Source organism: Tachypleus tridentatus, chromosome 2, assembly GCF_004210375.1.
Source record: "Tachypleus tridentatus isolate NWPU-2018 chromosome 2, ASM421037v1, whole genome shotgun sequence".
Lineage (NCBI taxonomy): Eukaryota > Metazoa > Arthropoda > Merostomata > Xiphosura > Limulidae > Tachypleus > Tachypleus tridentatus.
Window position 1 is genome coordinate 61,298,874 of NC_134826.1, and position 16,017 is coordinate 61,314,890.

The following is a 16,017-nucleotide window of genomic DNA, read 5'->3' on the forward strand; positions in this document are numbered from 1 at the left end:
ACCAGGGAGTGTTTGGGTAAGATATGTGATTGATGGTTAGAGTTAGCAGACTGGCAGGCAGTGGAATCAGTTTGTTCAGTTGGCTGGCAGTAACTGTTTCAGTTACTGAAATGCTGCAACTGATGGTATCGCTATAAGAGTATTCACTAACAACACAACTGGCCAGCACATTAATGAAGGGCCAAACTCCCATCAGAACGTGGAAAGTAAAAGATGGAGCATTCTTCAAATGTAAGAAGCCAGTTCTCTTTTAGGATGTTTCTGGTAAACCAAATTGTATGATCACAGACCAGTAAAGGAACTTGTAAGTATACCATACATACAACTGCAAAAATACATTTTGATAAAGAGGTAATAAAGATAGAGAAAGGATGGAAGCAGGGTGATCCACAGTATCCAAAACTGTTCACAGCAACTTTGTAAGAAGTATTCCGACAAACTGAGTTAAAATTTGAAAGTATAAAAATAGATGGTGAGACGTTAACAGACCCTGAAGTTTAGAAGTGGCATAGCTCTTATTACTAATTCATCAAAAAAGATACAAGCCCTATTAAACAATTTGAATGCTGGTAGTAAGAAAGTGGTATCAAAAATGAAAAGTAGTAAGGGAAAAACTAGATATATAACCAGCTATCATACTGTCAAAATTGAGAATGAAGAAACAAAAATTTATTTTGTCAGAGTACAAATACTTAGAACAAACCATCAGAATGGAAAACACAAAGAGGGAAGAAATTATGGAAAGAACAGAGGCAACATGGCAGTGTTTTGAAATGTATAAATACTTTCTAGGGAACCAAGATTTTCTCATTATTTTGAATAAAAAGATTATAAATCAGTGTGTGTGTATTACTGATGTTAAAATGTAGAGGCAAAACATGGGCACTAACAAAAGAGATAAGAAAAAAGATAGACACCACAGAAAGAACTATGAAAAGAATAAATACTTCATATAACACTACAAGACAGATAGAGAAATGACAATTAGAAAAACAACATATATGATAGATGTGCAGTGAGGTTCAATCTAAGAACTAAATGGAAATAGGCTGGGCATGTAGCAAAGTATTCCAGTTATAGGTGGACATGAAGAACAGTGTAGTGGCAACTTAGGAGAGGGAAAGATCTAAGAGAAGGCAAAAGAGAAGATGAAGAGACTATAGTGGCAGAAGCAGTGATTAGATGGCATGCTAAGAATAGGAAATGCTGGACTGGTCAGACAGAAATCTACATCCAGTGATGCTCTCATATTTCTCTTATCTCTATCAGCTTAGATAGATAGATAAATGTTGACAGCTTATAGAGTACAGATAGGTTAGCAACTGTGTTGTTTTTTTGTTTTTTTAATGCATTGATGACATTATATGGACTCCTGTTTTAATATGTGAAGGGTCTTCATTCTGTATGGTAGGAAGGATTGTGAAAATGTCTGGGAGGTGTACTCTTTATGACAGTTGGACAACACATCCTACATAAGAAAAACTGATTGTTAGGGAAGGTGCTTTGTTGCATTTGCAACAAATCTTTCAACATTCAAAATGTGAAAAACATAGAAATATTGAGTCTGAAATGGGTCAGAATAATACAGATTTTATGTTCAAAACATCTGCAAGAGGTACAAAAAAAGAGGAAACAAGCATATCAGGTAAATATCCTGTACCTAATACAAAGCCTAAAAAGCATATGATAAAAACAGATGTCATGTGGACTTTGTATTCAGTAAATAAAAAAACATCACTTCTTTTGTTGTAGTGAAGAATTGTCTGTATTGTATCAGGCAGTGTTTCCTGATAACATTATTGCCAAGAAATTCTCATGGTATGAAGAAATCAGCATAAATTTGCTGTTTTACACTGTCATGCTTATTCTCCAACATTTTGGAAACTTGGGTAAATAGTAAAGACCGACATTGAACATTCAAGAGAACTTGTAATTTGTTTACTAACCTTTTTGTTAAGTTTTTAAAATGTAAGAAATCTATTATTATAGATGTATATTTTATCAACTTTTCTTGTCAGAAGATTAAAACATTTGTCATTGTTACAGTAATGATAAATAATAAATTTATAATCTTTGCAATACATGTAATTCAGACTTTTAAAACCTAATACCATATTTTACTTTTTTCTTTTCTCAGGATCAGATATCTACTTTACAGTCTTTCTTAACTCCAGGTCACAATTCTTTCAGCTGATCTCAAAATGAGTTTTTCACCAAAAGCTGATTAGAGTTTAATATCTCATTCTGCTTCTGGTTATCTTCAGTGTTTAAGACAACAGGCAAGTAATGCTCATCCTCTTGCCTTACCTTCTTCAGTTACTTCTCACTTTACATCCACACTCATTTTTGGGGATGGATGGGAGCATCTTGGATCGTATGTTCATTTGTTGGGCATACAAGATTCTTTTGTTCCAAATTTTTGTCTAATTTCCATCTTTGTATTCCACTTTTTCTCTTCTCTCTGATCCAGTTTGTATTCAAGTTTTTGACAAGAAAATTTCAAATCTTCTACAGAAAAGGGCTATCAAAACAGTTTGTTTTTCCATATTTTTACTCATCTTTTCATAGTGCCCAAGAAATCAGAAGATTGAAAACTGCTAATTGATCCTTTCCACCTTGTTCATTATCCAGACATTTCTCTTGAGAAATTCCTTTGTCAGGGTTTTTGAATGATGAAATTAGTAACCAGAGACATTTATTGTTCCAGTGTATCCCATCTTCTAAAATTTTCCTTCATTCTTATCAACAAGGAGTAGTATATCAGTTCATTTGATGGTTTTATGTGGATGATTGACTTATTATTATTCAGTTGTTGCTGTTAATTATTAATTCATACTCAGTTAACCATTAAGTTGGCTTTATTTCAGCTAAGTCTCAGCTTGTATTTCCTCTGTATCTGGGATTTGGGGCAAACACTTTGAAAGAAATATTCACCCATCTCTCTTGCTGGAGTCTCAAGTGCATTTAGTTGTCTTTTCCCAAAGATGTTCTCTTTCATTTGTAGATTGTGGCTTATATGTTAGATAATTCCTTTTGCACTCACGTGAGACGTCTTCAAAGGATCTCATTTCTAAGTGACATACATATCTTCTGACCTATTTTTTCTCCAGCTACTCTTAGTAACCTCTTGTATTGTAGTCTCATTTGAGAGTTTATCAGAATGGATTTCCTTCCTTATGCTTCCACCTCATCAAAGTTTGCTACCTTTTTATAGTTGCTTCTCTCATGAGTTGTGCTGAGTATCATCTTTTAGAATTCTGATTTCCTTAGTCTTTTGATGTGCATGTCTAGCATTCCTAACCTTGTTATGCAGTTACTGTGATTTGTTTCACAAAATTTTTGTGGCATATATCAGTGATCAGAATGGAACTCTGTCAGCTGTGATATTATTTCTCCCTTTAGTCCACAAGAAATTAACAGTAGATGTGTCCCTACATCTCTAAACAAATCTCACTGTAGGCAATCTGTAAAGTTCTGACCTTCTGCACTAATTCCATCTACTTCTAATCCCTAAACAAATTCTAGGAACAAACCAGTGGCCTTCCTATGGGATTATCTCTCAGTGACATTTTCATAGAATATTTTTAAGCCAGAGCCCAACAGCTTGAAGGCCAAGATTTGAAAATGTTATGTGAATGACAAATTTGTTATCCGGTTGCACAGATTACCATCATTTGAAGATTTCCTCCATCATCTAATTTCTTTAAATTCCAATAGGCATATTACAATTCAATCAAAAGAAAATAAAACCCTCCATTTCTTGACATGCCTCTTCACTGATGTGATGAACATCTCCCTACAGATGTTTATAGGAAAACCACTCACATGAACAGTTATCTAAACTATAGATCAAACCATTCAGTAGCTGTTAAATGTGGAATTATATTAAACATGTTTGACAGAGCCAGAAAGATTTTGATGAAGACCATATTTAAAAAGAACTAGCTTTCCTAGAGAATGTTTTCAAAAACAGTGGATACTTTTTCATTTTTATATCTACTCTGAAGAAGAATAAGTCTACAACAGTGATTACAACAAGACCAAGTCCAACATAAGTTGATCATTTCTTTATTCTACATTCCCAAGTTAAGTGAAAAATTTAAAAGGATTTGTTGAAAATTCAATATTACAAATCAGGAAAATGTTTTCAAAACATCATCACAAAGTGAAACAATCAAACAACAAATCTAAACAAAAAGAACTTACCTATGAATTACCATGTTCGTGTGGCAATATTTATGTTGGAGAAACTGGTCAGCCTATAGACAGAGATTAAAAGAATGTAACGATGTTACTGTCCTAACACATCTGGAAAAATTGGCTTCAACAGAGTATATAAACTGGGATCAACATAGAATTTTAGACATAAATAATCACTTGAAGCAATGAAAAAACCAAGGAAGCTATTTAAAGTAAACTTCAGTGACACATGGACATCCACTCTTAAAGACTGCTGTAGATAAAATGATGACATCACTCTTCCATGGATAACACCTGCCATTCCCTTTACCTAAAATCCTGAGTTTTACCACTAGGCTATGCTTACGTTTTGTAAGACTTCACACAAGTTTCTATTTTAAATTTTTATTCCTTCCAGTATATTTGTTTCATTGGTCAATTCTCAGGAGTTGATGGTTTAGACACTTTTTGTTGACTTTACCCATCTCGTCAACAGGTTGCATCATTTTTTGTGCACTTTCTTAGTGTTGTGGCTTATTCTATACCACCTTTAGATGCCACAGGAGTATTCTTTCTGTTTTGACAACACTCTTTCAGGGTATTTTCAAGATTTTCTTACATAACATTCATCAGTACAGAGTGGATGTACTCAGCAGGATATAAGTTTGATCTTCATCTGTTTTGTTTCTATTATTTTTAAATCTTTGCCAACCTATTTGCTCTAACATCTTTCTCTGACGAGTCATTCTTTTATTAGGTGTGTGTGTGTGTGTGTGTGTTATTGATGATTTTTGTATTTCTTCCTAACAAAGACCTAGGGCTATAAGTGAAGGTAACTGCAGTTGTATTACTTATTCTAATTTGAATCTCAATTTTCATTTAGTATAACACTTTTTATGCCTGTCCTGTCAGGGATGTTGTTTGCTACCATACATAAACAAAATCTTGTAAAGATGATCAGTATTGGTTGTTTATACTTTATGATGAAGTTTTAATGGATCTTGCTTCAACCACAATAACAGTTTGGCATGCACGGTTGATGATCTGGTTTATCTACCAGATGTAACAATACACTTTTTTTGTGAATTTTGGATTCCATCTTATGTAATTTGCTAATTGATAGGTCTATAGCTTCCCAATCTCACTTCCCTTTGGGAGTTATCTTTCAGGCTACCATGTGGATAAATTCAGATACTTTTGTGCAATTTAATTTTGTCATATTTCTGTTTCTTCAGCTTCAAGATTCCTTTTTCCACCTATAGTTATTTTATATTCTGTCCCAACACCCACTGTTAAGTATTTCCTGGGTGTTTAGGGTCATAAAATGTTTTTGAAAGAAAAATCAACCAAAATTAAATGAGTACACTCTCATTTTCTAATTAACCTGGTAGATATTTAAATGGAAAACTGTTTATATCACTGTTATGTGATTCAAACCATTTGACTTCCAAGGTGTTTGAATATTATTGAATATTCCTTCACCCCACAGCAGGAAATTTGATTTAGACACAGTATGGAGTGGATTGTATTACAAGGTTGTAATTAATATGCATAATAGTGAGAGACTAATGAAGGACAAGAGGTCACATCTGGAAAAGGAGTGAAGATGCCAAAGCCATAGCTGATGAGATCCATCAGCAAGAATATAAAAAATGGAACTCTACACAGATCTATAAATCCAAGAGCCTTGGCTGGAATCCATAAATCCAATGCCATAAGTTTTGGTGTGAAAGGGAAATGGGTAAACCTTGAGAAAGCCTGCTTGCACTGAACAGGAGTGACTTAACACCTATTCAGTCTCCAGATAAAGTGTACACTTGAGTTATGTTGAGGTGTTAACACCTGAAAGATACTAGAAATAAACATATATGGAGAGACATATAACTTGTCCCCAGTTAATGTACGTGGATCTTATTACATATGAAATTATAAAGTGAAATATATTTTCTCAGGGTGTGAGGGGTAGCTGTTATTGAAGGGAAGCATAAACTGAAAGACTTTCGATCTTTGGCTTTATTATAATATATGCTGGCTAGCTTGAATAGTTTGGACTTGATGAGAGGTCATTTTATGAAGATATGTATTGTGGGAGACAGTATGCTATTCTAGATACACAATTTATAGTTTCAGAAACCTAAAGAACTTGATTTTTTTATGTTATAGGTGATCATAGAACCATGTTCTACTAAGGGTCTAGGTTTAATGAATGCTTTGTAAACTTGAAGTATGGTATTTGATTTGTAACCATGTCTGTGATTGATTATTTTTTTAAGTGTGCTACTCTTGGTTGAATTTTTTGTAGGTTTCTTTCCTGTTTGAGTGTTAAGCCTCGGAATTTGATTGACAAGAACAGAGTGATAGTATAGTTTGGCATTCTTAATTGTTTTTATTTTAGTCTTATGTGGAATATTATAACTTGAGTCTTGTGTGGATTCAGGTGTGTGTTCTCTGTATTTGTTACAGTAGTTTGTGATACTGTGAATTAAGTTTTGAAGTTTGAAATCTGTTAGAAAGGGGTCTCTGTAAGCACTCAAGATGGCATTATCATCTGCGTATCAACAAATAGTACATACAAGAAATGACTAGGACAGAACCTTGTAGAACTCCATCGTTCTAGGTGAATGGTGGTGGGATACTGTATTTAATTTTTACTGTTCTTGAGGAAGTTAGAGGCCCGTTTTGTGAAGATAATGTGTATTTTATACAAGTTTGTGTTTCAGGCTATTATGTTACACTGTATCAAATGCTTTTTGGACATTTAGGAAGTTGGCCACTGTAGCTTAGTATTTGTTAAAGCCCTTGAAGGTTGTTTCAGTTAATCTGACACAGTGATCTGAAGTTTTTTCTTCTTGCATTTTGAATTTGATTCTAAAAGCCAAAGCAACATTGTTGTTGTTATTTTTTTCCACATGTTTTAAGATGCATTTGATGAGACTAGTAACATGGAAGTCATTTAAGTTTTTGGATTGCAGCCTTTTCAAGTATTGATGTGAAGATTATGCTGGGGGTGATGCCTCTGAGAAAAAATAATAGATTGTAAGACAAAAACATAAAAATTCTAAAAGCAGATAAAGGTAACTCAATAGTCATAATGAATACGAATGAATACAAAAAATGAAGAACATCCTATCAGACACAAACAAATTTAAACCAATACACGCAATTCTAACAAAGACACACGAAACGCAACTAAACAAAATACTACTAAAAATGAAAAAAGCCAACACAATTTCACAAAACTTTATTCCTACCTACGCAAAACCGACTCACGCACACCACAAATATACGGCATCCCCAAACCTTATAAACCAGATTGTCCATTATGACCAATAATGTCCACATATGAATTGTTTAATTACAATCTTGGTGAATACATAGCATGGGCATTCTCCAAATATGTAACATCAGCCAGCTCATTCATCAAAGACTTTTAATTTCAAGTCTAATTTAAATCAATTATAAAGCCTTAATGGCCAGTTTCGATGTTATATCCCTCTTTACAAAAGTTCCAACCACTGAAGCCTGCAAGATAGCCTTAGAACTCTATATCCGAGACCCTAACCCATCTATAGACATTCCCAGCAACCAATTAACAACCCTCATAGAATTCACCACGATGAAGACAAACTTCATGTTCAACAACCACAACTATATACAAACAAATGGCCTAAGCATGGGCAACCCACTATCACCAGTTCTAGCCAATATTTTTATGATACAAGTCGAAACACAAGCAATTTACACAGCATTACATCTACCACTATACTGGTACAGATATGTAGATGACACGATTGTGGGATTCAGATCTACAGAACACACACTTAATTTTTTCAATCACATTTATGCTATACATCCCAACATCAACTTCACATGTGAACGGGAAGGAAGCAATCAAATATCATTTCTTAACCTCAGAATTAGAAGAACAGATACACAATTTAAAACAGAAATCCACCAAAAAATCTCCCATACTAGACTATACATTCCTTGGGACTCAACACATGAAACAAAACAAAAACTTAACATACCAAAAAACCAAATAAACACAGCCGTGAAACTATGCTCACCTGATAAAATTAACGATGAATTAGACAAAATAAAACAATGCTTCATCAACATCAATAAGTTTCTTCCACAAACCGTAGAAAACATCATATGCACACACCTAGAAATAAAGCAAAATCAACCAACAAAAGTAAATATATCTCGCGAATCAAAAATCACGAAACCATATACTGCTGCATACCATATATTCCCGACATCAGCAGACAAATAACCAACATTTGGCAAAAACTAGTAACAAAATATGACATTTCAGTTAATACCAAATTTATTCAAAAACCAGGCACAAAACTGAGGTCTATACTATGTAAAAACTACACTGACAAACACCACACCAACATTATTTATAAAATACAATGTGATAACTGCCACGACTTCTATATTGGAGACACAAGTAGAATAATGGAAACCAGATTTAAAGAACGTAAAGAGTCACCTTCACACGTTTTCGAACACTGTAAGTCAAATAAACACAATATAACCATAGGGAACACTCAAATACTAAATAAAGAAACAAACATAAACAAACGCAAAATTAAAGAAGCCTTACTTATACAACAACTTAAGCCCAAAATAAACCAATACAAAGGAACACCTTTATATCTATATTAAAATATAATATAATAAATAATAATAAAAAAAATAAATAATATAAAATTGTATATTCAACATCTAAGCCTGCCCTCTACGTTCCGACACTCATTACACAACCCCTTTCAAACACATGGTCAGCTACCAGTCAGTTACCTCTCTCTTTCTTTGTGAACCTGACGATGACCAAAGAAGGTCGAAACCTTCGATAATATAATGCAAAATGGAAATTTGAGGAATAAATACTTAGCAAAAAGAATGAATGAAGATTGGGATCTCATATACATAGTAAGGGAATGGTTCACTCCTCCATGTAAAATATTTTCTCAACCCAAACGAGCCGTTTTTACATATATATTTGGGAGTGGCAAGTTTTAGTATGATATTGGGGGGGGGGGGTATCTTCTCCAGATGCACTGTTGGTTTTAACCTTTTAAAGTGTATTTTAAATTCTGCAGTGGTGATAGACATGGCAGTGTTGTTTAGGGAGACACTGTTGGTGTTATTTTGAATGGGTGAAGGGACGCACATAGGAAATATGTTGTGATTGTCTTGGAAAAGTCAATTTTCAAGAGTAATGAAATAGTTAAATTCCTATTCATTTAACATAATATTTTGGGTAATGAATGCATTACTGTGTTTTGGGCTTACGTATCAATAGATTTAATGCAAATAAAATTTGAAGTGAACCCAACCTTAATTAAAACAGACTTTAGCTTCATCTTTATATGAATACTCTTATCATTACATTTATTAACAGGATAAAAATGCAGACTAAACCTGTTGTCTTTTTTTTCTCCCCTAGTATGGACAGTTAATGTTACCATTATACCTCGAGTTCTATGTGCGAGGATTGACAGTAGATTTAAACTTTCTTGAAGAAGCCAGATATGAGGGGGCTGCAGATAGGATATTGGAACTGGAAGCTCATGTGGCCAACATATATAGCAAACTAGGTACTCTTTTTGAAAAAAAACAAGATGAGATTTCACTGGAATGTATTTTAAGTGCCTTCAGTATTGACCCGACATGGGAGAGGCTAAATTTGTTGCAAGAAGTGATGCAGCGAATAGCAAAAAGAGCTACAAAATCACAGTGTGATGGAAATGTTGTCTCTGAAGCATTCCTTGAAGGGTTACTAGCTCGAGTTCAGGATGTTGTTATCAGTAACGATGAATGTGTAAAAACTGACTGTATGTGTGATGAGAGGTGTTCTACTCTTTCAGAAGAACCAGAAGTTTTAGCTCATTTGTGTCGAGATGGAAGACCTCAATATGTGTACCACTTACCACATCCTGTATTAGATGTACATATTCAGGGTGTGCCATATTCTCTTCTAAAAGACTTTGTGATGGTGCTAGAGTGTATGAGATGTCAGTTATTAAAACGTGGCAGTTCTTGTGAAGAAATGAAACAAGTTTGTGAAGAGTATCTTGCTACCACATCTGCCCTTAAGACCATAATGCAGCACAGTCACACATATGAAAGTGCAGATAGTGAAACAGATTCAGCATCAGAGGAAGAAATAAATGGAAAAGATGCTGAAGCTATGCAGCAAAACACTATATGCAATAAACACAATGATTCTACTTGTATTCCTTTATCAACTATACATAATGAAAACAGTAAAGAACTTGCTATATCCAGTAATTCAGTTGACTGTAAACTTTCGTTGCCAGTGAAGAAAGGTATTAAAAAACTTCGAAAAGCCAAAAAAGATTTAAGAGAAGGATCTGTGAAGAAGCTGAAGACTTTAAAGAAAGCTCATATCAAAAGGGATAAAACTGAAGTTGACCATGAGCTGAAAAAGAAGAGGAGAAAGAAAAAAAGAAAAACTAAAAAAGAAAAAGATAGGGATGGTTCTGGTGAAACAGGACTTGAAAAAGTTAGATGTAAAAAACGAAAGTTTAAAAAGAAAGATAAAATTAGAAGTCAAATTTTAGAATGTGCAGCATCCCTAGGGCTCACATCAAGTTCAAATAGCTTGGAAGGTGATTTATCGTCCTTAATTAACCAATGTGTGGATATCTTATTGTCACGATTAGATGGTAATGCTACTGTTGTTGAGAAAAACCACATGCTTCCCTCAGTGTCATATGGTTTAAGCTGTGAGAAAAATTCTAAAATTACACTTGTATCGCAACTACTGTCTTCGGGGTCTGTTGAGGATTCTGAAACAGAAAGAATTGCCCAGCAGCTCCTTCAAATTGAGAAAAAGAAGAGAAAGATAGAAAGAAACCAGAAAGTAAAGAAATTGAAGTTTTTGGAGAGGGTTCACAAACGGAAAGTTGTAGAAAATAAAAACACAAGGTTCAAAAAAGTAAAGTATAGAAAACAAGAAAAAAAGCTGGGAAAGAAAATGATTAGAAGTAACATTAAAGCATATCTTCATCAGAAATCTGACTCTTCTGAATCCCCCACTGCATCTAAGAAGGAAAAAGATGTAAGTGAAATAAATACAAACTGTGCTATTACCCTGTTTACTCCAACATCTTCAAGACAGACTTTTGCACCTTCTGATCCTACCAAGAAAAGTCTTATTTTATCACCAGCTAGAAAATCATCAAAGACAGAAGACAAGCCTACACGTGGAAGGCCAATGGAAGCCCAGTTTTCATTAAACCAGCCAATTTTGTGTAGTAAATTGAGAGACTGCATGTTTTTTGGAGGAATGGCTGGATCAAAGGATTTGGTATCTACCATCACTACAACGGTTTGTAAAACAAGGCCAAGCACAACTCCCATATTACCAAATAATGTAAAACCTGACTCTGCAATTGTTTCTGCATCTCACTCTTGCATTTCTTCTCCCATACCAGCATTTTCAACAACAGAAGCTCCTGCTATTATAAGCAATAAGGATTCCATTCAAAATCCTCCTCCTGCACTTACAGTATCCCCTGTTTTAAACATCAGGACCATGAATAAAGTACTTCCATCCCATGAATTGGAGTCCCAAACTGATGCAACCATTTCAGTTTCAGTGAGTGCAGCAGAAAAATTAAATATATCGCATCAGCACCTGGAAGAGATCAGTCAACATGTGCCTGCTGTGGCAACTTTAACTTTACCTGGTTGGAGAGGAGGTGCAGGAGGCCAGAATGGTGGAGGAAGAGTGCTTACTGGAAGATTAGTGATACCTGTAAATAATATGAGCAACAACAATGTCATCACAAAAGAAAATTTCCTGATGCAACACCCAGCAGTTATGTCAGCAGGATCTGGGAACCCAGCAACTGTAGCCATACCAAGTGTTATTATTGTCAGAGGTGCTCCTCCAAAACCTGAGAACAAGGTTTCTACTAAAGAAAACTTGTGTCAAAATGTAGACTTTCAAAAAGGGCAGAAAAAGAAACGAATTTGGACACCTGTAAGAAATCGCCCAGGATCTCTAGAGTATCGTAAAGTCCCAGGCCAGCGAAAATTTAGTGTTGGTAGTAACCAGAAAATTACAAGTCTGGGGTCTAAATCTCGAATGACTTTTACAGGTGTTCCTGTATGTATTCAAGCTGTTAATGGAGGCCAGTCATCTACAACTTTTACTTCAGGACCATCCCAGGTGGTCAGTTCTTTGGTAAGGGTAGACAATAACCAAAAGATAATGAGTTTAGTATCCACACCTGGAGTGACCATTGCATCAGTACCTATTTGCATTCAGGGTGGTGGAGGAAGCCTAGCTTCTACCAGTATTGCTGCAGGTCAGTCCCACATAATGAGTTCTGTATCAGGTACAACCCAAAATACTGTGTCACAAACATCATGCCTACATGCTAAAGAAGCAAACCAGTCCAGTAGTTCAAATCAGTATCTTGCAGTTAGGACCACAGGAAATTCAATATCTGTTTTTGTCCCTTCTGTCACAGTTGTGACCACTACTACCACCACCACAACTACATCATCTTTAAAACCAACAGGGATGAGCACACAAACATTGACAACAGCATTTATTGCAACTGCTAGTGGTTCTAATCAAAATGTTTCTGACAGATGTTTAAGAACAGGAGTTAATAGCTTGTTCCCACCTAACTCTCCTGTACTTATTGGTCTTCCTGGTTTGGCTCAACCTGTAGCAAGTGGTCAGCCGCATCTTCAGCAGGGTTCTCAGTCTTTGTCTTTTGTTGCTGTCCAGACTGTAAGCGTTCCCAACAAAGCTAAGAAGCCCCCTCCATCTAGGAAATTAAAGTCAAAGAAAGAAATGGGTAAGCATCCAGAATCTAATTCAAAGTCTAAACTGCAAAGTAAGACATCTCAGGTTCCAAGTGAAAGTTCCTTAGGTAGTAGATATTCTATTGACTCTGTAAAGAGATCCGACTCTCAGTTTGTACCTTCCCAGTACTCTCAGAGGAGCTTAAGTACTCAGTTTTCTGCTGCAAATGTGAGTGGTATCCAGTCTGCAGGTGTTTCAGGAAAGTGCACACCTCAATTGAAAGTCTCAGCTGCATCAAACAAGTCTTGTCAACAGAACAGCACTGAGACTTCGTCACGTTCTCTGTCATCCATTAGCGATGCTGTACGAGTAAGTCTTATGATGATGGATGAAAACTCTGGAGGATCTGATGGACAGGTAAGAAAGCCATTGTGTTGGGTATTTTCTGTGTACATAATTATTCAGTAAATAAAAGGGTGAACTTCTCTCAATTAAAATATTTAATTAATTAATATAAATTTCCCTTCTTCATAACCAAGGTTTCGTAGATAATAGTTTTTCGTATATTAATTGTGATATGTTTATTAATAATATTAAATATATACACAAGTGGAAAAAAATTATATTTCCAGTGACCTTAGTGGGAGAAAAAAAAAATGATATATTTTAATTGGCTATAAAGGTTCATATTTTATTTGGAAAATTTCAGTTTCTGGTGAACAGCTTTCAGAGGTCAACTGTACACCTGTATATTAAATTTAAAATTTAAGAAAAAATGTTTCTAATTTTATTTTAACAGTTTACTTCTTTTTCACTTTTTAACATTTATCTAGTCACATTCTAGTGGAATTTGTACAGAAATGTAAGAAAAAATTATAAAACTTACATTAATGAAACATTCTATTGACCATTACTTGTATACAACACTTATAGATTTTTATAGTTTTATCTGTCCACTTGATAGCTTACGTTTGTATTTACTAAAAAAGTATTATAATATAAGAATATGGAAGTTGTATGTTTTGGCCACCTGTATTAGCTGTGTGTGGTCTGGATTTGGAGCTTTCTCATATGGCATATTGTGAACAGTCAGATAATTACTTTGATCTCTTTCTCCCCGTCTGTCATGTTAGGGTGGACCGAGATAAAACTGTTTTCTATCACTTGTCATTCTCTTCCTCTGATTCTTGGTAAAGCTTGTGCACAAGATGTTTGTGGCTAATGTATAGATGGATCTGATTGACACACAGTGCATGTTTTTGTGAGCCTCTTAATTGCTGTAATTTGTATAGCAATGGATTGATTGATTAGAGCAGAAGTTGAAGTCCAGCTGAGGATGAGTGGCATACATTGTTGATAGCTTTGGTTCCCCTGCTGGTACACTTGTTCCTTTACTGTCATGTAACACTTTTGATGTAATACATCTTTTTCTATCTATTGTTATAAGAATTTATGCTTATCAGTTAACATAGACCTTAATCACTCTATATGTTCTTGTGAACACTGTGGGATTTCCACTTCATGGAAAGGACCTCACATCACTTGATAGGAAGAAGGATTTCTTACCTAGACATGAGCATGTTCAGCATATAGCCTGTTGACATCTGTACAGTTGTGTGGTGCAATATTGTGATGTATGGTAACTACACATTCCAGTTGGTTTGGCCAGGATTAATAGACATGGCAAACACACACTTGACAGACTGTACCTTCTATTCTATTAAACTTTTAGACTAGGAAGGATAACACAAATTTATCAGCATAACAAACACTACACATTGGAGAACAACTGGCTGTTGAAATTATTATTTCTTCTGGTACTCCAAAGTGGGCAGTCCATTGTTCTAGATCAGCCATAGACTGTGTTGACGTATGCATCAGTGGATAAGCTTCGTCCCCTTAAATGAAACAGTTTATCGGTATGAGTTTATACAGAGAACTTTGTTGTATGTCTCTGGAAGGACCAGCACGATACAGGACTGTTCTCTTTAGAGAATAATCAGTATATTTCTGTAGGAGTTTGTCTATACAGGGCAAATTTTTCTTTGTGTGGCAAACACTATAAACATGTCTTTCATTACTGAGTTGAAACTTGTATAACTGCTGTCAGACATTAAGACGAGTGCAGATAGCACCATGATACTCTACAGTCTTTGTGTTATTCAAAGTCTGAAGAATCTCGTATCTCAGGGCTCTTGAGACTGCTAGCTGCAACACATCCTGGTAAGTACTAATTACTACTTGGTATTTGGTAATGATTGAAAAGCACACCTTCCTGCACTTATAATTGCTTGTATAAATGCCATAAGTGAGGTCACCTGTGCAGTGTTTCTCAGTCTGTGTCTGGGCTCTACCTTGCTGCATGGCAAAGTAAGCACCAGTAGCAGATCTGGGTTTTTCAGCTGTTCTTTCCATTGCTACTGAAGATAACTGTGAATATCCATTCACTAGTGGATGTTTTGCACAGTTTATTATTGCTATGGCAGGAATGTTTTCAACTCTGTTCATAGCCAGGGCATTTGACATTTGTATTTCCATGTTGCAGACCTGAATGATGCTGTTTGTTGTGATATAAATTCTATGATGCTATTATCCATTGTGCAGATTTTTAAAGTTCATTATTCATTTTAGTGATGACTAGTCCACTTGAATGGTATACTTTCTACAATACAAGTAGTGTTAGTGGCATTTTACTCAGAGCACAGATGTAAGCAGTTCTTTCTTTATTGTACAGTATCTGCTTTCTGGAGCCACAAACATATGACTAGTGAATTGATTGCATGTTCTACTGTGAAAACACCACCCCAATTCTACTATTTCTAGCTTTGGTATCTAACAAGAACTCAGTCATATCACAGCACTAGTGCTTCTACTAAAGCATACTTTAGACACAGGAATGCTCAATTACATTTTATCTGAGGTGCACATTAATTTTAATGAGGGCTGATAATGACGTAGTAATTTTGAAAAAGCTGGCCACAGATCATCACCAGTATGATACAAAACTGTTTAGTTTTTCTTGCTTGATTACAGGTTAA

At 35.1% G+C, this 16,017-nt stretch overlaps 1 protein-coding gene across 5 annotated transcripts in view; it reads left to right on the forward strand.

The window, feature by feature from the left end:
* Positions 1-16,017, forward strand: part of LOC143243950 (uncharacterized) — a 92,694-nt gene that overhangs the window by 71,165 nt on the left and 5,512 nt on the right. For all 5 annotated transcript variants that reach the window (XM_076487811.1, XM_076487812.1, XM_076487815.1 and 2 more), the window contains exon 7: positions 9,638-13,396. In XM_076487811.1, coding sequence (XP_076343926.1) covers positions 9,638-13,396 — 3,759 coding nt within the window. The remainder of the gene's footprint in view (positions 1-9,637; positions 13,397-16,017) is intronic.